The 23,813-nt window shown below is 44.2% G+C and overlaps 2 protein-coding genes across 2 annotated transcripts in view; one reads left to right on the plus strand and one right to left on the minus strand.

Annotated features, from left to right (window-relative positions):
* The window catches only part of CD96 (CD96 molecule), a 106,700-nt gene that overhangs the window by 35,278 nt on the left and 47,609 nt on the right, over positions 1 to 23,813 (plus strand). The window contains exons 7-9 of the mRNA XM_055110268.1: positions 6,871 to 6,926; positions 19,652 to 19,742; positions 22,253 to 22,441. Coding sequence (XP_054966243.1) covers positions 6,871 to 6,926; positions 19,652 to 19,742; positions 22,253 to 22,441 — 336 coding nt within the window. The remainder of the gene's footprint in view (positions 1 to 6,870; positions 6,927 to 19,651; positions 19,743 to 22,252; positions 22,442 to 23,813) is intronic.
* Positions 14,434 to 17,019, minus strand: ZBED2 (zinc finger BED-type containing 2). Its single transcript, XM_024928463.5, has 2 exons — positions 16,834 to 17,019; positions 14,434 to 16,600 (listed from the first exon to the last, which is right to left on the minus strand). Exon 2 carries the CDS (start codon positions 15,733 to 15,735, stop codon positions 15,079 to 15,081), a length of 657 nt encoding a protein of 218 aa, XP_024784231.1. The 5' UTR covers positions 15,736 to 16,600; positions 16,834 to 17,019; the 3' UTR covers positions 14,434 to 15,078.

The raw sequence follows: 23,813 nt of genomic DNA on the forward strand, positions 1-23,813 counted from the left end.
ATTGTGGCCCTGACCACATATAAGAACCTACTTTACATCCCTTGGTGATTCCTCATATAGAATAAGTCTCCCCAAAACACCCATGAAAATCTTGAAATCAATACCCAAATATATATTAGATCTATTCCACATGCCTTAAATCCAGCATATTTCTTCTTCCCAAACAATGCCCATTGCTCAACTCTTCATTGTTTAACAGACCAGGGACAAGAGGGGCTACTCCAGCAATTTTGCCACTTCCTGCATCTCCTTCACTGGTCTCCTTTGGTTTTCCTTTCCTTGGCAGGGAGTCACCTGCCCATCACAGGGTTCTGTTCCACTCCTAAATTCCAAATCTGATTGTCCTCAGCCTCAAATAAAATCTGTCTCACCCTGTCACCTCTGCAATTTTTAGTAGTTGTTCTTTCTTTCAGGGCTTTTATTCTGCTGGTATTTGTTAACAGGAGGTAAGAGATACCTCTCCATCCATTAGTGTTTCAGGTTATATCTTGGTTTTGGGTTCCCCTGAAATAAAACATCGAGATAAGGATTGGGGTTAATTTATTTGAAAGGCCATCCTGGGAAACATCAGAAAAGGAGTGAGAAAGTGACTCAGGGAAGGGAAGGAAGATAAGAAAATGTACAAGATTATATCAGTTAGCACCATAGGTTTAGAGCTCATCTTACTGGGAGACAGCATAGAACACACATCAGAGTTATCCCACATGAAGGGCAAGAAAGCTGGGGTATTCATCTACCATCTCTCCATCTGTTATCACTATTAACTCTCTGGGACTCCCAGTTTTTACTACTTGTGGACTAAGTGTACTCCCATAATCTCAATAAATCATTATGCAAAGAGTCATCTAGTCATCAAAGAGTTATCCCAGTAAGAGATCTTCAGTATGCCAAGGTAAATGGCTAGTGGCTGTAGCAGGCACTGACAGCATCTGTGACTGGAAGTTTAGCATTCTTTCCACTGAGTCATAGAAGGCTGTGTTTGCTGTGCTCAAGAATTTACTTGAAGCCACTTCTGTTCAACACGATGTACTTAATGTCTAGTTTGTGCTGGGCACAGTTAAGTGCTGGAGATGAAGAAATTGATAAAATACTGGCTCAGAGGCACTTAAAATCTAGTAAAACAACAAAATCACTGAAATATTCCCTGATATTTCCTAGTGCCAAGCAACCAAACAAGAATCAAGTGTTTCTCTGCTCCACTTCAGGGACCTTTATAATGAGACTTTATTTCTAAGCTGCATTAGTCCATTTTCATGCTGCTGATAAAGACATACCCAAAACTGGGAAGAAAAAGAGGTTTAGTTGGACTTACAGTTCCACATGGCTGGGGAGGCTCAGAATCATGGCAGGAGGTGAAAGGCACTTCTTACATGGCAGCAGCAACAGAAAAATGAGGAAAATCAAAAGCATAAATGCCTGATAAACCCATTAGATCTCATGAGACTTATTCACTATCATGAGAATAGCATGGTAAAGACCAGCCCTCATGATTCAATTGCCTCCCACCAGGTCCCTTCTGGGAGACACAATTCAAGTTGAGATTTGGGTGGGGACACAGCCAAACCATATAATTTCACCCATGACCTGTCCCAAATCTCATGTCCTGACATTTCAAAATCAATCATGCCTTCCCAACAGTCCCCCAAATTCTCAACCCATTTCAGCATTAACCCAAAAGTCCAAGTCCAAAGTCCCATCTGAGACAAGGCAAGTCCCTTCTGCCTATGAGCCTGTAAAATCAGACGCAAGTTAGTTACTTTCTAGATATAATGGGGGTATAAGCATTCAGTAAATACAACCATTCTAAATGGGAGAAATTGGCCAAAACAAAGGGGCTACAGGCCCCATGCAAGTCCAAAATCCAAAAGGGCAGTCAAATCTTAAAGTTCCAAAATGATCTCCTTTGACTCTATGTCTTGCATCTGGGTCACACAGATGCAAGAGGTAGGTTCCCATGGTCTTAGGCAGTTCCACCCCTGTGGCTTTACAGGGTACAGCATCCCTCCTGGCTACTTTCACAGGCTAGTGTTGAGTGTCTGCCGCTTTTTCAGGAGCACAGCGCAATCTGTTGGTGGATCTACCATTCTGGGGTCTGGAGGATGGTGGCCCTCTTCTCACAGCTCCACTAGTCAGTGCCCCATTAGGGACTCTGTGTGGGAGCTCCAACCCCACATTTCCCTTCTGCACTGCCCTAGCAGAGGTTCTTCATGAGGGCCCTGCCCTTGCAGCAAACTTTTGCTGGGTATTCAGACATTTCCATAAATCTTCTGAAATCTAGGCAGATGTTCCCAAACCTCAATTCTTGACTTCTCTGCACGCACAGGCTCAACACCATGTGGAAGCTGCCAAGGCTTGGGGCTTCCACACTTTTAGAAGCAATGGCCCAAGCTGCACGTTGGCCCCTTTCAGCCATAGCTGGAATGGCTGGGACACAGGGCACCAAGTCCCGAGGCTGCACACAGCAAGGGGACCCTGGGCCCAGCCCAGGAAACCACTTTTTCCTCCTGGGCCTCTGGGACTGTGATGGGAGGGGCTGCTGTGAAGGTCTCTGAGATGGCCTGGAGACATTTTCCCCATGGTCTTGGAGATTAACATTAGGCTTCTTCCTACTTATGCAAATTTCTGCAGCCAGCTTGAATTTCTCCCTAGAAAATGGGTTTCTCTTTTCTATTGCATAGTCAGGCTGCAAATTTTCCAAACTTTCATGCTCTGCTTCCCTTATAAAACTGAGTGCCTTTAACAGCACCCAATACACCTCTCGAATGCTTTGCTGCTTAGAAATTTCTCCTGCCAGACACCCTAAATCATCTCTCGTAAGTTCAAAGTTCCACAAATCTCTAGGGCATAGGCAAAATGCTGCCAGTCTCTTTGCTAAAAGATAACAAGAGTCACCTTTGCTCCAGTTCCCAACAAGTTCCTCATCTCTATCTGAGACCACTTCAGACTCAACCTTATTGTTCATATCACCATCAGCATTTTTGTCAAAGTGATTCAACAAATCTCCAGGAGGTTCCAAACTTTACAACATTTTCTTGTCTTCTTCTGAGCCCTCCAAACTGTTTCATCCTCTGCCTGTTACCCAGTTCCAAAGTTGCATCCACATTTTTGGGTATCTTTTCAGCAACACTCGACTGTACTGGTACTAATTTACTGTATTAGTCTGTTTTCACACTGCTGATAAAGACATACCCAAGCCTGGGAAGAAAAAGAAGTTTAATTGGGCTTACAGTTCCACATGGCTGGGGAGGCCTCAGAATCATGGTGCATGGTGAAAGGCACTTCTTACACAGCAATGGGAAGAGAAAAATGGGGAGAAGCAAAGGCGGAAATCCCTGATAGACCCACCAGATCTCATGAAACGTATTCACTATCATGAGAATAGCATGGGAAAGACCAGCCCCCGTGATTCAATTACCTCTCGCTGGGTCTCTTCCACAACACATGGGAATTCTGGGAGATATAATTCAAGTTGAGATTTGAGTGAGGACACAGCCGAACCATATCATAAGCCTTTGGACACGTAGAACATTGCTCTTTTCTCTCCCTCCCCACCACCCATCCTCTGCTTGCACTACCAGTCTTCCACATTCCCAATTTTACTTGACTCATCACTGATAACTACATCACATCTTCCAAAAGCCTCCTCCTATCCTCCAAGGTTAGGTTAGAAAATTTATTTAAAAGCTGTCTTCAGAAGAGTTAAGGCATATTCAGAGAAGGACTGTGTGGTAGATAGAGCTCCCTCTCCCCTCTCCCCTCTCCCCTCTCCCCTCTCCCCTCTCCCCTCCCCCCTCCCCCGTCTCCCCTCTCCCCTCTCCCCTCTCCCCTCTCCCCTCTTTCCACGGTCTCCCTCTGATGCCGAGCCGAAGCTGGACGGTACTGCTGCCATCTCAGCTCACTGCAACCTCCCTGCCCGATTCTCCTGCCTCAGCCTGCCGAGTGCCTGCGATTGCAGGCGTGCGCCGCCACGCCTGACTGGTTTTCGAATTTTTTTGGTGGAGACGGGGTTTCGATGTGTCAGCTGGGCTGGTCTCCAGCTCCTAACCGCGAGTGATCCGCCAGCCTCGGCCTCCCGAGGTGCCGGGATTGCAGACGGAGTCTCGTTAACTCAGTGCTCAATGGCGCCCAGGCTGGAGTGCAGTGGCGTGATCTCGGCTCGCTACAACCACCTCCCAGCCGCCTGCCTTGGCCTCCCTAAGTGCCGAGATTGCAGCCTCTGCCTGGCAGCCACCCCGTCTGGGAAGTGAGGAGCGTCTCCGCCTGACTGCCCATCGTCTGGGATGTGAGGAGCCCCTCTGCCTGGCTGCCCAGTCTGGAAAGTGAGGAGCGTCTCTGCCCGGCCGCCATCCCATCTAGGAAGTGAGGAGCGCCTCTTCCCGGCCGCCATCACATCTGGGAAGTGAGGAGCGTCTCTGCCCAGCCGCCCATCATCTGAGATGTGGGGAGCACCTCTGCCCTGCTGCCCCGTCCGGGATGTGAGGAGTGTCTCTGCCCGGCCGCCCTGTCTGAGAAGTGAGGAGACCCTCTGCCTGGCAACCGCCCCGTCTGAGAAGTGAGGAGCCCCTCCGCCCGGCAGCCACCCCGTCTGAGAAGTGAGGAGCGTCCTCCCTCCTCATCTGGGAGGGAGGTGGGGGGGTCAGCCCCCCGCCTGGCCAGCCGCCCCGTCCGGGAGGTGAGGGGCACCTCTGCCCGGCTGCCCCTACCGGGAAGTGAGGAGCCCCTCTGCCCGGCCAGCCGCCCCGTCCGGGAGGGAGGTGGGGGGGTCAGCCCCCCTCCCGGCCAGCCGCCCCATCCGGGAGGGAGGTGGGGGGGTCAGCCCCCCGCCCGGCCAGCCGCCCCGTCCGGGAGGGAGGTGGGGGGATCAGCCCCCCGCCTGGCCAGCCGCCCCATCCGGGAGGGAGGTGGGGGGATCAGCCCCCTGCCCGGCCAGCCGCCCTGTCCAGGAGGTGGGGGGGGCGCCTCTGCCCGGCCGCCCCTACTGGGAAGTGAGGAGCCCCTCTGCCCGGCCAGCCGCTCTGTCTGGGAGGGAGGTGGGGGGGTCAGCCCCCAGCCCGGCCAGCCGCCCCGTCCGGGAGGGAGGTGGGGGGGTTAGCCCCCCGCCTGGCCAGCCGCCCCATCCGGGAGGTGAGGGGCGCCTCTGCCCGGCCGCCCCTTCTGGGAAGTGAGGAGCCCCTCTGCCTGGCCAGCCGCCCCGTCCGGGAGGGAGGTGGGGGGGTCAGCCCCCCGCCCGGCCAGCCGCCCCGTCCGGGAGGGAGGTGGGGGGGTCAGCCCCCCGCCCGGCCAGCCGCCCCGTCCGGGAGGGAGGTGGGGGGTCAGCCCCCCGCCCGGCCAGCCGCCCCGTCCGGGAGGGAGGTGGGGGGGTCAGCCCCCCGCCCGGCCAGCCGCCCCGTCCGGGAGGGAGGTGGGGGGGTCAGCCCCCCGCCCGGCCAGCCGCCCCGTCCGGGAGGGAGGTGGGGGGGTCAGCCCCCCGCCCGGCCAGCCGCCCCGTCCGGGAGGGAGGTGGGGGGTCAGCCCCCCGCCCGGCCAGCCGCCCCGTCCGGGAGGGAGGTGGGGGGGTCAGCCCCCCACCCGGCCAGCCGCCCCGTCCGGGAGGGAGGTGGGGGGATCAGCCCCCCGCCCGGCCAGCCACCCTGTCCGGGAGGTGAGGGGCGCCTCTGCCCGGCCGCCCCTACAGGGAAGTGAGGAGCCCCTCTGCCCGGCCAGCCGCCCCCTCCGGGAGGGAGGTGGGGGGGTCAGCCCCCCGCCGGGCCAGCCGCCCCGTCGGGGAAGTGAGGGGCACCTCTGCCTGGCCGCCCCTACTGGGAAGTGAGGAGCCCCTCTGCCCGGCCAGCCGCCCTGTCCGGGAGGGAGGTGGGGGGTCAGCCCCCCGCCCGGCCAGCCGCCCCGTCCGGGAGGGAGGTGGGGGGGGTCAGCCCCCCGCCCGGCCAGCCGCCCTGTCCGGGAGGTGAGGGGCGCTTCTGCCCGGCCGCCCCTACTGGGAAGTGAGGAGCTCCTCTGCCCGGCCACCACCCCATCTGGGAGGTGTACTCAACAGCTCATTGAGAACGGGCCATGAAGACAATGGCGGTTTTGTGGAATAGAAAGGGGGGAAAGGTGGGGAAAAGATTGAGAAATCGGATGGTTGCTGTGTCTGTGTAGAAAGAGGTAGACATGGGAGACTTTTCATTTTGTTCTGTACTAAGAAAAATTCTTCTGCCTTGGGATCCTGTTGATCTGTGACCTTACCCCCAACCCTGTGCTCTCTGAAACATGTGCTGTATCCACTCAGGGTTGAATGGATTAAGGGCGGTGCAAGATGTGCTTTGTTAAACAGATGCTTGAAGGCAGCATGTTCGTTAAGAGTCATCACCACTCCTTAATCTCAAGTACCCAGGGACACAAACACTGCGGAAGGCCGCAGGGTCCTCTGCCTAGGAAAACCAGAGAACTTTGTTCACTTGTTTATCTGCTGACCTTCCCTCCACTATTGTCCTGTGACCCTGCCAAATCCCCCTCTGCGAGAAACACCCAAGAATGATCAATAAAAAAGAAAAAAAAAAAAAAAAAAAAAAACTGTCTTCAAATCCTACATGTCCTTAATCATTGCACTTATCTCAGTGTATTATAACTTCCAGTTTGTTTATCTGTATTCCCATGAAACTGTAGATTTCTTAAGAACAGTGAATATTATTTGTCCACATTTGTTTCCTAAGCCTCTAGCATACTGCCAGGTACACAGTGGGCCTGGCAGTATTATATTAATAAATATTAATTTATAAATATTAATATTTAATGAATGAAGATGCTTATAGACACACACACACATACACACACTAGTGGCCAGGTAGGATGACATTTGGTGTCACTAATTATGTTTTATTTGCCTTTAAGCTAAACCAGAAATCCCTGTGATTGTGGAAAATAACTCCACGGATGTCTTGGTAGAGGTGAGTCACATAAAAGCCTTTGAAAATCTACAGTATTACATGTAAGGTGTGTCAGGTTGCATAGTTGCCAGGAATGTTCTCTCAAAGAACTTTACTCCTTGGCCCTTGACCAATTAACTGCTAATAGGGATGAAGGGAAGCTGGGTTGTTTCTAGAAAGTGAATGGGAATTTTTACTTTTAGACTAAGGGCTCTCAGAATGTTTGATGTGCACTTTTAGTCCTTAAATTTCTCAGAAAAAAAATAGTCACAATTGTTTAAACTTCCCTTTTATAAAAATTCAGGTGGATAGTGAGGACAAAGTAGGGCAGAAAGCTGTGTGAGCCCTGGTGTAAGAAGGAGGCTTTTGCTCAGCTAATGTTTAATTTGTTTTAATCCATTTCCTTTACCCACTTTCCCATTTTTTTATTTCAAAGTGACAGGAGGAGATATGCCCTCCTGTACTCGTGCAGAACCCTGGGTATGTCTTTGGTAGTAATGAAGAAGGGCAGGAGAAAAAAGAAAATTGAATAGGGACCTCTGACTTAACTTCTTCTGGGTGGTAGTTACCAGCCTCTAGTCACTAGGATCTGGACTCAATTTCTCACTCTTTCTCTTGCGAGCTGTGACCTTGGGCAAATTACTTCATGTCTTTGCAGTCAGTTTCCCCATCTATATGAATTGAATAATAATAGTATCTTCACATTGTTGCTGTTTTTAAAAATTAAATAATGTATGAAAAAATCTAAGTACAGTGTGTGGCATATATTAAGTGTTTAATAAACATTATTGTTCTTGTTTTTATTGTTATTATCTGCGTTAATCAACTGTCTTGTGGCCTTATGACTTTAGCCAAGCTTTTAAAAACCCTAAGTAAAAAATATACTCATTAATTCTCTAACATTTTCTATTACATGGGGTGAGAGAAAATTATATTCATTCTAGTTTCTTCTCGCACCAATAACATTAAATAACTTACAATCTCTGGTCTTACTGAATATTAGTCATTTAATTTGATAATTGCATATAAATCATAGCTTAGATTCTTTGAGATGGTTTTGCATGACTTGGAAAAATAACTTCCGAGTAGTTGTGTCTTTTGCCAGTTTCATATATTAGTCTGTTAGGTAACTGCTTGTATTAGTCCATTTTCATGCTGCCAATAAAGACATACCCAAGACTGGGTAATTTATACAGGGAAAAGAGTTTAATTGGACTTACAGTTGCACATAGCTGGGGAAGCCTGACAATCATGGCGGAAGGCAAGAAGGAGCACATCATGTCTTACATGGATGGCAGAGGGCAAAAAGACAATGTGCAGGAAAACTCCCCCTTATAATAACCATCAGCTCTCATGAGACTTACTCACTATCATGAGAACAGCACAGGAAAGTCCCCATGCTTCACTTACCTCCCACCAGGTCCCTCCCACAACACGTGGGAATTCGAGATTAGATTTGGGTGGTGACAGAGCCAAACCATATCATTACACTTCTGACCTCTCCCAAATCTCATGTCCTCACATTTCAAAACCAATCATTCCTTTCCAACAGTCCCCCAAAGTCTTAACTCACTGCAGCATTAACTCAAAAGTCCAGAGTCCAAAGTCTCATCTGAGATAAGGCAAGTCCCTTCTGCCTATGAACCTGTAAAATCAAAAGCATGTTAGTTACATCCTAGATACAATGGAGTACAGGTATTGGATAAATACAGCCATTCCAAATGGAAGACATTGGCCAAAACAAGTCTGAAATCCAGCAGGGCAGTCAAATCTTAAGGCTCCAAAATGATCTCCTTTGACTCCAAGACTCATATCCACGTCATGCAGATGCAAGAGGTGGGTTCCCATAGTCTTAGGCAGCTCCACCCCTGTGGCTTTGCAGGGTATAGCTCCCCTCCTGGCTGTTTTCACAGGCTGGCATTGAGTGTCTGCAGCTTTTCCAGGCACACAGTGCAAGCTGTTGGTGGATCTACCATTCTGTGGTCTGAAGGATGGTGGTCCTCTTCTCACATCTCTGCTAGGTGGTGTCCCATTAGGGACACAAGCTCTGCCAGTGTGGCTTTGCAGGATACAGCCTCCCTCCTGGCTGCTTCCATGGTCTGATGATGAGTTTCTGCAGCTTCTCCAGGCACACAGTGCAAGCTGTCATGGATCTACCATTCTGGGATCTGAAGAATGGTGGTCCTCTTCTCACAGCTCCACTAGGCAGTAGCATAGTGGGGACTACATGTGGGGCCTCCAACCCCACATCTTCCTTTTGCACTGCCCTAGCTGGGCTTCTCCATGAGGGCCCCGCCTGCAGCAAACTTTTGCCTGGGCATCCAGGCATTTCCATACATCTTCTGAAATCTAGGCAGAGGTTCCCAAACCTCAATTCTTGACTTCTGTGCACCTACAGGCTGAACACCACATGGAAGCTTCCAAGGCTTGGGACTTCCACCCTCTGAAGCAGCAGCCCAAGCTGTACCCTTGGCCCCTTTCAGTTATGGCTGGAGTGGCTAGGACACAGGGCACCAAGTCCCAAGACTGTGCACAGCATGGGGACCTGGGGCATCACCCACAAATCCATTTTTTCCTCCTAAACCTCTGGGCCTCTGAAGGAGGGGCTGCTGCAAAAGTCTCCAACATACCCTGGAAACATTTTCCCCATTGCCTTGATGATTAACATTCAGCTCCTTGTTACTTATGCAAATTTCTGCAGCCAGTTTGATTTTCTCTCCAGAAAATGGGATTTTCTTTTCTATCACATTGTCAGGCTACAAATTTTCCAAACTTTTATTCTCTGTTTATCTTTTGAAACTGAATGCCTTTAACAGCACCCAAGTTACCTCTTGCATGCTTTGCTGCTTAGAAATTTTTTCTGCCAGATATCCTAAATCATCTATCTTAAGTTCGAAGTTCCACAGATCTCTAGGGTAGGGGCAAAATGCCACCAGTCTCTTAACTAAAACATAACAAGAGTCATCTTTCCTCCAGTTCCCAACAAGTTCCTCATCTCCATCTGAGACAACCTCAGCCTGGACCTTATTGTTCATATTACTATTGGCATTTTTGTTAAAGCCATTCAGCAAGTCTCTAGGAAGTTCCAAACTTTCCCATATTTTCCTGTCTTCTTCTGAACCCACCAAACTGTTCCAACCTCTGCCTGTTACCCAGTTCCAAAGTTGCATCCACATTTTTGGGTATTTTTTCAGCAGTGCCCCACTCTTCTGATACCAATTTACTGTATTAGTCCATTTTCATACTACTGATAAAGACATACCCAAGACTGGGTAATTTATACAGGAAAAAGGTTATAATAACCATCAGATCTCATGAGACTTACTCACTGTCACAAAAACAGCATGGGAAAGACCTGCCCCCATGATTCAGTTACCTCTCACTGGGAGTTCAAGATGAGATTTGGGTGAGGACACAGCCAAACCATATCACTGCTATTATAATCTTGATTATACAGCAAAAGATTTAATCATTTTTGCTGTGTCGTAACTTAATTTCTAAGTGTATTAGTGAACTTCATTTCAATAGTTTACATTTCAAAAATAAGCTAATCATACAGCTTTTGGTAGGTGTTTTTGTTTCTTTTTTTTTCTTTTTTTTTTTTTTGAGATGAGTCTCACTCTGTCACCCAGGCTGGAGTCCAGTGCCGCGATCTCTGCTCACTGCAAGCTCCGCCTCCTGGGTTCACGCTATTCTCCTGCCTCAGCCTCCTGAGTAGCTGGGATTACAGGCGCCTGCCACCATGCCTGGCTAATTTTTTGTATTTTTAGTAGAGATGGGGTTTCACCGTGTCAACCAGGGTGGTCTCGATGTCCTGACCTCATGATCCGCGCGCCTCGGCCTCCCAGAGTGCTGGGATTACAGGCATGAGCCACCATGCCGGGCCTGTTTTTGTTTTTTATAAGGATCTCTAATAGATTCTTGGTGCCAGTGTTTACAGGTAATATGGGCTCAATCCAGATATAGGACCATAAATTGGATCCAAGAATCCCAGTTTAAAAAAAAAAAAAAAAAACTTTACCTAATATGCCATAAAAGTTCCTCTTCTCTACCCTTGCTTTAGTGCTAACTAAGAAAACCAGAGAATTTTCCTTCCTAGAGAATTAGTGAGTAATCTTTCTCCAATCACACATAACCAGCTACAGGACATGGCTTGTCTATGGATCTTTTCAGATCTTGCCAAACATTAGTAACTCCTCACTCTAATATTCTTACAATCCCTGCTGTATTTTTAATAATTTATTAACTCTTCAAAGTCCTTTCACATACTTTTATCTTGTGCTGCTCCCAGTGAGCCTCTGAAATAGATAGGGCATCTGTCATTTTACAGATGAGAAATTGGGGCCTGGAAAGTCTTAACAACTGGCTGAGTCGCTAATAAGGGGCAGAGCTGGGATGCATATTTAGTGTGCCTGTATCCAGGCAGAATAGTATTATTATGATGGAAGGATATCATGCTTCAGGGTCAGATAGCACAAGTGTCAAATTCTAATTCAACTACTTAGCTGGTAACATACCTCATCAATTAATTAACCTCCACGAGCCTCAGCTAACTCATATCTAAAACTGGAATAATAACAAATACTTCGGAGGGTTCTTAGGAAGATTAAATTTATACTCTAATGGAGTTCATGGCACATAGTATACATTTCAGGAATATTTCTTCCCTACCCACTATTTATCATTTACTCACTCTCTTACGTTCATAAATCAGCTATGTGACTGATTCTAGCAGATACTGCGGAATAATTTTTTTTAACCCAGAATACAGACTGTGGGATCTGATAGAACTAGGTTTGAATTCTCTTCCAGCACTTATTAACTCTGGCCCCTAAGAGCTCAGTTCCTTAACTTCCTCAACAGTAAATGAGGGCAATGGCTCCAACTTCACAAGGGTGATGTTAAGGATCAAGTAAGAGAATGTGTGCAAAATACCTACCATCCAGCAACCACAAGTTTTTGGTCTTGGCAATTTCCTGCCCCTCCTTCATTCCTTAGAAATTCTTGAAGGCAACATGCACACGCTGGTTCTGCTACCTGTTCACTACACTAGCAGCCCGCAGTGTGGAAATACTCTGGGGACTTGGTCAGTTGTGAGCTGTGTCTTCCTGTGTTATTAGTTAAACTTACAAAGTTTATGGCTAATTTTAGTATTTCTGTAAAATACAAAAGACCCAAAAGCATGATGCCCCTCAGGCATGGACATGCCGTAGATGTCTAAGGAGAGTGTCACACCTGTGAATGTTGTATCTTATGCATTCCCAAAGTCAAGATTTTGCCAGGGCTCCAATTTGACACACAGCTTCACTCCTGCACTACAATGAGAAAAGAGTCTTTAACCTAAATTTCAGGGCCCCTCCATGTGGCAGGTTTTTGTATTAGAGCAAAAGATATCAAGCCAAAGAGCCCCTCAACTCACAGCTAATGATGTAGCATAAGAAGGCACAAGAGGTATGCATAAAAGCTCTAGCGTGTACTCAGCAGTTCAGACTTTCCACAAGCCTCATACGTCTCTCACTCTTATGCTTGTGCTTTATACTTTAGCCCCGTCATCTCCATGGGTCTTGTTCATATCACTCGCTACCTTTGTTATGTTTGAAATAAATTAGGAAAAAAAAATCTAAAGAAAATTATCTGTCATGAAACATAGGAAACAAAAGCAGTTTGGGGTTAAGTTGCCTACAAAGGAAGAGAGGCTACAATATTAATAACCATGTAAAACAGATACCAGAGGCCAGGAGCAGTGGCTCACGCCTGTAATCCCAACACTTTGGGAGGCCGAGGTAGGCAGATCATGAGGTCAAGAGATCCAGACCATCCTGGCCAACGTGGTGAAACCTTGTCTCTGCTAAAAATACAAAAATTAGCTGGGCATGGTGGCACGCACCTGTAGTCCCAGATACTCAGGAGGTTTAGGCAGAAGAATTGCTTGAACCCAGGAGGCGGAGGTTGCAGTGAGCCAAGATCGCGCCACTGCACTCCAGCCTGGCAAGAGAGTGAGACTCCGTCTTAAAAAAAAAAAAAAAAAGATACCAGAACCTAAATACCACACTGGTTGGCATCAGCAGAGCTCCAGCATCTTTGTGCAGAATTTGATTATTTGTGCTTATTTGGTTTGGGTTTTGCAAAGCTTGAACCCTGTGGTTTCCTCAAGCTTCCTAAGCCCCACTCCAAAAATATGTGTTTTGGTTTTCATTTTTTAAATAATTAGGTATTACAGCCTCCTTTTTTTTCCTAGCATCTTTTGCAACACAATAAGGTTCTGAGTCCAAATGTCCAGCCGTCGTCACTTGCACTGGTGAGCACCTGAGCTTGCACCACAGGTAGAGAAGGTTCTAAAAGGGCATCATACCTCTGTGGGGAGACCACATGACAAATGAAATCTTTAATATCAGGCAGATCTCTAGATAAAAAAAGAACATTGACGGGACTTCAGTGTGGCCTGGTTATTTCACAAGCCTGGTGCTCGGACTTTTGTTTGTTCTACAAACAGCTGTTAGGGAAGACAGATCTAGAAGTGAGGGCTGCCTAGCAAGTCTAGGAAGAATATGAGTGAACTACATAGGTCAGGGCCAAAGGAGGCAAGACACGACTGTTACACAAGGACATCCTCTGCTTCCAGAGAGGTTGGTGCCCACAAAGTACTTGGGCTATCTCTGAGATAATGGGATGCTGTCTTTATCTATTCCTGTCTTCCCAAGCTCTTTCCCCACTCCATCCCCATTCCCAACCCACATTATGTTTTGTTTTTTAATGTGTGTGTTTGGTTGGAGGAGGGTGGTGTGGTTATAGAGGAATCTATCTTCTATAACAAATATCAGGTCCAGTGCAGAGGCCAGAGTACTTTCCAGTTTGATTTTATTCTATTTCTAAATTAATATTTTAGGCATACTTTCAGCAGCCCAGGAAATTATTCTCTCCCTATAGACTGTTAGGATCTCTTTTTTCAAAGCATCTCTGAACATTTAAAGATAAACAGTTTAAAAAAATCGGTGAACAGTGGATTGGCATGCAATTAGCATTTCAGAGGTACGAGTAAAATCTAAAACCTACTGTTCAAATAAATAACTGGTCTGTAGGCACAAAACAAAACCAAGTTAACTCATTAAAATTAACTTCAGGATCTAAGAAAATGTACTCCATCCTTCCCTCATTCAGACAGTCATGTTCTCTTCCATTTTCATGATAAATTTTCCCTAGAGCACTGTCTGTCTTCCCCATCTTTGCATTTCTTCTCTATCCCATTTATTTCTAACTTTCCTTCCTCTGTTCTTTATTTCTCCTTACTTCCTTTATATCTCTGTCTTCTTTTCATTCTGAATTTCTTTCAGCTCTTCCTCACTAACTCCTTTTCCTTTGACAAACCTTAATATGAAATTAGATTATATTTTAACTATTTATGAATAAGTTTTATATAATCTATACTGGATGTTTAAGTAAGTTGAGAGGTTTTTCATTTCTCTGTGCTAATTACACATTAATTAGTTTAAGCATTAGGTTGTTAAAAAGACACACCGGACTCAGATTATACTGATGAAACAACTTTAATATAAGCAAGAAAATACATCGCAGCAATAACAGGAGAAAGAGATGCATTGGAAGGGTCCAAAGATCTGAGGCTCACAGTTCTTTGTCCTTCCACTTGCTGGGTCACACAGAACAAGCTTTTATTCATACTGGTGGTCTGGAAACTCCACCAGTACATGTGCTAAGACCTCAGTCCTAGGAAGATTAAGCTCTGCTTCTGGCAGGGTGTCTGCAAGTGAGCTGGTCACATAGGCACATTCCAGCTACCTAACCAGCCTCAGCCCTCAAAATCGTCAGCTCCACCAAAACCGAGTGCTAGGCAAAAATCTGATTATTTTGTTAAACAACGCTGACTGGCTGGTACATTCTGCCCTGAAACAAATCACAGAGTTTTACTTTGGTAAAAGCATTTATCTTTAATAGGTACATTTTAGAGTTTTGGCCAAGGGTCAGCAGAGCTCTAGGAACCTCGTAGATAAGCATTTGGTCAATTCAGACCTGCTCAGATTAACTCATACTGTGCACTATTTCACATAAAAGCAAAATGTCACTAAACTACTTTGCTTTACATTTGAGTTGAAACTAAAATGGCTCTTTTCTACAAGTCTAGAGTCAATGTTTTCAGAATAGATTCTCCAAGCCCAATTTAAACAAAATGGAAGGGATGCACTGCTGCAGGCAGCTCTTTCTCCCGCTGGCATGCCTCCTTCTCAGCTCTCACCTTCCACTTCATCTCCAGGATGGCCCTTTCCACCTCCTCCAGGGCTCGCTCCCTTTTTTCCACAGCCCTCTCCCGCCATTCCACTGCCCTTTCCCTCCTAAGCACCTCCTTTTCCCTTTGGCTGGCCCACAAAGCCATGGTGCCCACCTGCTCCAGGAGCCTACCCCAGTCACCCTCAATGCCCGTGGGGAGCTGGGGCCCGTGGGGCCTTGGATCCTGGCGCTGCCCAGCCTGACCATGGCCACTCTTCTCCAGCTCCTCTCTGTGCATGCTTTTCAGATGCTTCCACAGTGCAGTGGTGCCCACGTTGACCCCAGGGCCACGGCTCACCTGCCTGCCACACAGGCGGCAGGTGGCATACTGGTTGGGATGGTGCCCAGCACGAGCAGGAGCTAGGTGGAAATACTCCCATGCCTCAGAGAACCGGGTGCCCTTGTTGTGGGGCATTGGAGTGGGCATAGCACTCACAAAAGGGCCAACCAGTTCTCCTGTCTCACTAATCTCTTCCTCCTCCTTCATGTCTAAGTCCCCTTTTGCCTTCATCATTGTTCCCTCCTCTTCCTCGTCTTCCCGCCTCATCATGTCACCTCTTCTACAGCGTTCTTTATGATGTGCTTAGATGTGAGCCAAAAGCTTATTTGAACCACAAGATTAAATATATATTGGGGAAGGGCCTGTGGTAACTCTTGGGGTTTCACAATAATGGCCAAAGTCTGGCCACACCTGGGTGGTGTGAGGTTTCTTCCTTTCTGCTTCACTGGAGAGTCAGGGGTGAGTCAGATACAAGCAAAACAGCCCAAGAGTGCATTCTTTCCATGCCCCAGATACTTACTTATCCTCCCTTGACTAGGCCAGAAAGACAAAACATATCAGTTCCTGTAGCAAAGGGGTTCTCTGGTCCAATAATTACAAAGCTCTTTGATGAACTCAGTGTTTTCTGCATCAACCACCACGACAGGTATTTTTGAATATTGAAAATTTTAGGTTTTCTTGTTTCTCCTCCTGGTTGTTTCCACTGTTTCTGTGCTTCTTATTTCCTATAATTGCACTTTGGAGGCAGGAGAAACAGCCTCAGGGTTCAGGCTTTTCAGGACCAACAGAGCTAGGGCCTCACTGGGTCTTGCTCAAAGTAGGTAAAAGCAAACACAGGCAGATGCTGGTGCAGGAGACAATCTTGCTTCCTAAGAACTGTTGCAACAAGCAATCCAGAGTAGACAAAGCCTATGAGCATCTGGATAATAAAGTTCCCAATGCAAGGTCAGTTTGTCCTTAGAGGCGTCTCTCGGAGGCCAGGAGTCTAAGAAATCCAAAAAGCAAGCTCAGCTGTTTCAGCAGGAGGAGCTGGGATGCACAGAGGAGAAGGTCGAGCACATCTTCACAAACACGGTGTTGCCTGGCTGTCCTTAGCAAGCAGCTCACCATACTCCACCTTCTCCACCAGGATCACCTGCAAAGCCAACAGCCAATAAGACCTTCCTGAGGCAACTTACTCCAGATGTTTTGCTCTTTACCTCATTTTAAAGATAAATAAGTAAATGGAAAATCATATTACATTTAAAAACAGCCCGACTTTTCTCTCCTTTCTTGGGTCATTTCTTAAACTAATGAGAGCTTTATTTAATCAAGCTTTGCAACCGTGAACAGTTAGGAAATTCCCCCCAGCCACAAGTGGGTACTTACAAGCAGGCAAGGCTCTGGACTTCTCTCTGATCTTTCCTGTGCAGAGTGAAAGCACTCCTGCACACCTTGGATGTCTATTAGCTGACTCCTACCCCCAGAAGGAGGGCACCTCCAGTTCTGGTTTCCTCCCACTTCTAGGGAAGCATTGTTTCCAGGTAGGTGTGTCTGTGCCTGTTGGGTTTTTCTGCAACACTTAGACACAGATGCAAACCTTTTCTCCACCCCCTCCACCACCAAGAAAAGGATGTTCCTGGCATATGTCATGCAGCAAAACAGTAAGTCAAGCACCTACAAGTCTTACTTCTCTTTTTTGATGACTAGATTACCTAACCTCTCAAGTAAAGTAAGCGATTTGAAGGAGGAAGAGTGGGAAAGGCTGAAATATTAAATGTATACACACATAAATATTATATATATACATACATTATATATAATATGCATAATATATATGTGTGTATACATATTTAGATTGAGAAGGAAAACCTACCAAGAGGAGATAGGAAGACTAAAGAAGGTATCAATAGAAGAAGAAAAAACTTCATGTTATAAAAGGAAAGATAGAAATGGCATTGCAGGCCAGGAGCCATGGATCATGCCTGTAGTCCCAGCACTTTGGGAGGCCGAGGCAGGTGGATCACTTGAGGTCAGGAGTTCGTGGCCAGCTTGGCCAACATTGTGAAACCCTGTCTCTACTAAAAATGCAAAAATTAGCCAGGTGTGGTGGTGCACGCCTGTAATCCCAGCTATTCGGGAGGCTGAAGCAAGAGAATTGCTTGAACCCGGGAGGGGGAGGTTGCAGTAAGCCGAGATCATGCCACTGCACTCCAGCCTGGGTGACAGAGGGAGACTCTGTCTCAAAAAAATAAATAAATAAAATGAATAAATAAAAATAAAAAAAGAAAGAAAAGAAAAAGAAATGGCATAGCAGAAAATATGTAGAGGTTGACAGTTAAATTAAAATAGAAAAAAAAGATGGGGGGAAAAGATTTAAAATAGGAATGAGACTGGGAGGAGTTTTAGAACATGAACCACTTTTCTAAACCAAATCTTGGAACACAAAGTCTAGAGAGAGTCTAGAATGTTTGAAATTTGGATCATTTCAGAAAATCTGAACCCAGAGAATTCATGAAAGTCAAATATTTTCAAAATTTTTAGACGTTAACCAGAGTTCTTCAGTGAGCCAGTTGCCTTCGTAAAATAATAACACCCCCACTTACTCCTGATATTACCATATCGTCATCTTTGGTGGGTTAACTAAGAGAAAGGAAATGAATCATAAGAATGGTTAATGTCACTGGATTAATGCAAAACTTTGTATCTTTTTCTTTTTTAAAAAAAACATTTTACCTCCTTTACCTTTTTATCTCTTCCTGGACCAACTGGAGATAAAAATCAATCTTTGGCATCTATTGAATTAAACTGAACACTCTCCTTTACTTAATAAGAATGTATTTTAGAGGATCTGGTTTTGCTTTTAATTTTTTAGTGGAGAGACTAGCATCCCTGGCCCATATATGTATCCCCATTATCTGGAAAGGCAAGTGTTGAATGGATGGGAATACTGGGAGCTACGGTGTTTGCCACCCAGCATCTTGGATATGCTAGACAACCCCCTCTGAAATTCTCTTGTTTCATTGGGATTTCTGTAGCAATGTATTGAGAAATGGTAAATTTCTGTAGGATTTCACCAGGAAAATGTTAGTTAGCATTCTCGAATTTGGTTTCTCAGCTCTATAGGCCCAGACTTCTTGGGAGTAACTAGTCTGAGGATTGGCACACAAATCATCACATACATTTAATTGTTCTTTACATGTTAACTAGTATATTCATTAATTGTGGAAAATATCTGAGAACTAAGAACTAGGGCTGGTCATATGTAAAATATATACATCTCTTGATGAGAAAACAAGTAATTATAAAAGGAATTATAATTTTGAAGAGTCTCAGATAAAACAGTGGGAATCCAATAATTCTCGCTGGATATTTTCACCAGACTGTAAAAGAAAGTATCATCCCCCAAAGAACAAACATAGCATTGAAAATAAAACATAACTAGCCCTGCATCTAAGTTCTCTGCTTTCATAATATAGTTACTTCTTTCATTTTTTTATTTCAATACAATTTTTATTAAAAAATATGTTGGACTGAGATTAAGGAAACATCGTTTCTAATTGTGCCATTAACTGTTTTCCACTTCCTTGAACCACTGGGTGCCTTGATTTTTCCATTGGTCAAATGGCAAAAATAAGGCATGCTCTACCTATCCTTAAGATTAAGCCAATAAATTGTTTTTAAAAATTAGGAAAATGCTTCACAAGTAAAAAGTAGGATATTTATATAAATCGTTTTCTGTGATTGTTACAAATAGTGTCGTACATTATTTGGGGCACAGAAACAGCTTGTAGATCCCCTTGAGCTTTTAATCTAACAGACTATTCTTCTCTGGCCTCTGTTTGCTATAGCTTCTTCCTTCTGTTCTTTGGTTTCCATTTAGTATTATTTTATTCTGCCTACACAGAGTTAAGATTTCTCTTTTACAGAACCCAGAATTCAGACTTGGAACATTAGTATAGTCCTAGATCCTTAAGTTGACCTAGGAGTATAGCCAGAAATTTATACCATCTCTATAGGAGATAGCCCATTTATAGTGCACGTTCTAACACAACCTATATTAAAAGTAGACACTGCCTTCTATTTATTCAGTTAAAAATGGAGAAACTCTTTTTTGCCAACTTATGTTATATGAATGTTAGTAAGTTGTAAGGAGTACCAGTTTCTTAGGAATTTGCAAATAATCCTTTTTCTGTCTTTACCCCAGAGAAGATTTACCTGCTTACTAAAGAATGTATTTCCCAAAGCAAATATCACATGGTTTATAGATGGAAGTTTTCTTCATGATGAAAAAGAAGGTAAGGAAATTAATCAATGGAAATAAGTTCGGTACAAAAAGAAAGAAAACAAAGAACATTAGAAATTGTCATTGCCCAAGTTGATCTTGGCATTTAAGAATGATTCTCATTCCAAGAAAAACATCATTCTGCCTACCAAATGTCATTTTCTGATGCTTCATCTGTTTCTTCCAAGGGGGTGGAGTGTAACATTTTCCAGAATAAAAGAAATACAATTGATTTAGACAAACAACATCCAAATATTTTATTTAACTAGCAGTAAAAGGAATATCTTAGATGAGGACAAAAAGTTTAAGTCTACATATGTTTATTAAAACTTTTTCTGCCTTTATAACATAGCTACCTGTTTTTCCATGTCTTTCTTATTTCAATACAATATGTTCAATTAACTTAGCACCGCTGCTTTAAATCAGCCAATAAATAATTTCTACCTTTTTATGTGAGAATCTGAGGCAGGTGTTGGTGGAACACTAGAGAAAGCCTATGTAAAAGAGTTGGCTCCTTGACAAGGTACATGTTCCCCAGGAGGATTAAAAGTTCCTGGAGGAGGAACACACATCAAGACAAGCTCAGGTGAAAATTCACAAAGCCGTGATTTTATAGATAGTAACCATGACAGCCTCTACCAGAATAATCTCAGCTGTCCCTGCCTGAACAACAGCTATTCTCCTTTCTCCTGAGTCGTTTTTCCTCAAAGTTCAATCTGTCTTCAATAATAACTGAGTCACACAACTCTTTCTGAATTATTTTTATTTTATTTTATTTTATTTTGAGACGGAGTCTGGCTCTGTTGCCCAAGCTGGAGTGCAGTGGGGCGATCTTGACTCACTGCAAGCTCCGCCTCCCGGGTTCACGTCATTCTCCTGCCTCAGCCTCCTGAGTAGCTGGGACTACAGGCGCCCGCCACTACGCCCGGCTAATTTTTTGTATTTTTAGATGAGACGGGGTTTCACCATGTTAGCCAGGATGGTCTCGATCTCCTGACCTCGTGATCCGCCCGCCTCAGCCTCCCAAAGTACTGGGATTACAGGCTTGAGCCACCGCGCCCGGCCCTTTCTGAATTATTTTTAAATGATAAAATTGAAAGCTTATGTTAATGAGTGTATTGATCACTTGATGCATTTTGAGATTATTATTGGTTTTATTAGTTTATTTTAAAAAAATAATTCACCCACAACAATGACAGAATGCAATTCTAAAAATATACGTTAAAAGTTATTATAGGCCAGGCACAGTGGCACACACTTGTAATCTCAGCACTTTGGGAGGCCGAAGGGGGTGGATTACCTGAGGTTAGGAGTTCGAGACCAGCCTAACTAACATGGTAAAACCCCGTCTCTACTAAAAATACAAAAAAATAGCTGGGTGTGATGGTGGGCATGTGTAATACCAGCTACTTGGGAGGCTGAGGCAGGAGAATTGCTTGAACCTGGGAAGCAAAGGTTGCAGTGAACCAAGATTGCGCCATTGCACTCCAGCCTGGGCAACAAGAGTGAAACCCTATCTCAAAAAAAAAAAAGTTATTATAAATTTATTCTCCTGTTAAATAAGCCCTGCATAGGCAAAGCACCCAGATTTCACCAAACTAGAGGCTAGATTTTGTGGTCAGAATTGCACTGGCACACAACTGCATTTAGCTATTACTTTGGTAAGTAATTACATCAGAATTGGTGTTAAGAATCTGTAATGTGAAAAAGCTGTAAGAATCCAGAAAATTCTGACATATAGTGATAGTTGGTTTTACATTAATTTTCTGCTGCCAAGTATGCTATTTGGAGGTTGTACTAACATAACAGTTTAAAACAGAGTTTGATTTCTAAAGAAGACTCACAGGACCCAAAATGCAATGCTTACAAATCTACAGCTTATTTCAAGAAGAGGAGACAACATAGCAAAAAGATTACAATATGCAGCATATCCTATCCTACACTTACAGCCAGGAGTCCAGAGAAGTCAGATATGAGCTCCTTCGTCCTTCCTCTCTAAGGACCACAGCCAGACACACTTCCTCGCTCAGATCAGAGACTACTGATATATACACAGAAGAGCTCAGAAGTGGGTAGTCCAAAACGGAGTCCCAACTGAAATTGCTTTATATTTTTCTGGTCACTTAGGTATATTTCTGCAACATAACCAGATTCCACAGCAGAGCTCTCCCAAGATCCGACCTAGACTAGGTATAAATTATCAGTCTCACAGTTGTCAACACACAATGCTGATGAGCTGGGATAATCTGCCCCAAAACATTTTGGACACATGGTCACAAACAAAGCAACACTATTATTCAATATATTTTATACCCTGACCATGGATCAATGACATGCAGGAGCTTGAGCAAACAGCTCAAGTTAATTCCAGATCTGCTGAAATTGACTCTCACTGCAGAGAAGCTGCCATTTGACCACTTTAGACTCTACATTACCATAAATTGATCATGCCATGCCTTGGCATTATTGTATGGCTCATACATAAAATGTTAGTGTTGAACCATGTTCTTATCTGTCTGGCAGGAATATATATTACTAATGAAGAGAGAAAAGGCAAAGATGGATTTTTGGAACTGAAGTCTGTTTTAACAAGGGTACATAGTAATAAACCAGCCCAATCAGACAACTTGACCATTTGGTGTATGGCTCTGTCTCCAGTCCCAGGAAATAAAGTGTGGAACATTTCATCAGAAAAGATCACTTTTCTCTTAGGTGAGTTGTCTATTTAATAAGATCAGCAAGATTTTGCCAAGACTGCCATAAATTCAAAATATCTTTAATGGGAAGATTATCACTTCCATAATGTTTTAATCTCAGAAAACTTTTTATGTAACTCAAGACTATTTCAAGTTATCAAACATTTTTGACAAGTAGGACTCCAGTGAAAAGAATTCTTCAACTAAAAAGAAAATAGTTGACTCATGTTTTCACAAAGAATTTCTGCTGCATACAGCAAATTTTTTGTTCAAATTTAATTCATCATAACGCTTAATTAGTTAACATTTTTGTTAATCCATCACATAATGAAAATTAATACAAATACTGATGATCAAGAAAGATTTAAAAGACCCTAAAATTCCTTCTGCATCATTAGAAACATTCCATTATGTACAACATATATACTTTTAATATTTAGGAATGGATAAGATGTGTACAATAAAAATACCATAAAAATAGGGATTGTATCTTAATAATTGTAGTATACCTAGGTTCAAGCACTGTAGTTAGCTAACAGAAGATTTTTATGATTGAAAATTGATATATAGGATTACTCTAGTTATTATATCATTTGACTAACCAGAGTATTTACTACCCTGAACCAGATGAAATAATGGAGATTTTACTACATAAAAGATGAACTAATACCTCAATAAATACAGTGACAACAGATATGCCTGAAGAAAAATAGAAGTAATGGCAACTGTCAGATATTCATATTTAACAGTAATCTTATAAAACGTAAATAGATTTGCAAATCATTATTACAACTCTATAGGAGCATTGACCTCTTAAACCACATCCTATTTTCAGAGATATCATAATCTATAACATACTCATAAAAACACAGAATAATTTAAGAAGGAAACAGTTTTTCTTTGTTACAAGGGCACAACCCGCATCTTGGGTTCTGTCCAGCTCCTTCACAGGTGCAGTGGTTGGTTATGAAGAAAAGTGTACCCAGCACAGATCTATCCCTACTACTCAGAAGCAGGTGTGATTCTGATGCCGGGGCATTGGCATCGCTCCCGTAGCCTTGCCTGTGTGTCTGTGTATATGTATATGTATGAACACATCATCCTGTGTACTTTGAGTTAATCATTCAGAAATTGTGATGTATTTACACTAAAATAGCCTTACTCAACTTCATCTAATTCCCTCAGGAATAAGTCAGCTCCTTCCTGGAAAGCTGGACATAATAGGGCTGCAGTCTTGGAACAATGTGGAGGTAGCTGATTATCACATAGATTTGTCAGTAGCTTTAGCAGAATCTAAGGATGTGAGCTAAAGGACCCTAAAAGCTCAAATTCCTAAAAAGAACCCTATTCCCATTATAGGTAGAACCATGTCTGTGAAACTAATATTT

This window comes from Pan paniscus, chromosome 2 (assembly GCF_029289425.2).
Source record: "Pan paniscus chromosome 2, NHGRI_mPanPan1-v2.0_pri, whole genome shotgun sequence".
NCBI lineage: Eukaryota > Metazoa > Chordata > Mammalia > Primates > Hominidae > Pan > Pan paniscus.

Bases quoted from the DNA above. Each gene is read 5' to 3' on its own strand.
- ZBED2 (XM_024928463.5), bottom strand. From the start codon at position 15,735: ATGATGAGGCGGGAAGACGAGGAAGAGGAGGGAACAATGATGAAGGCA.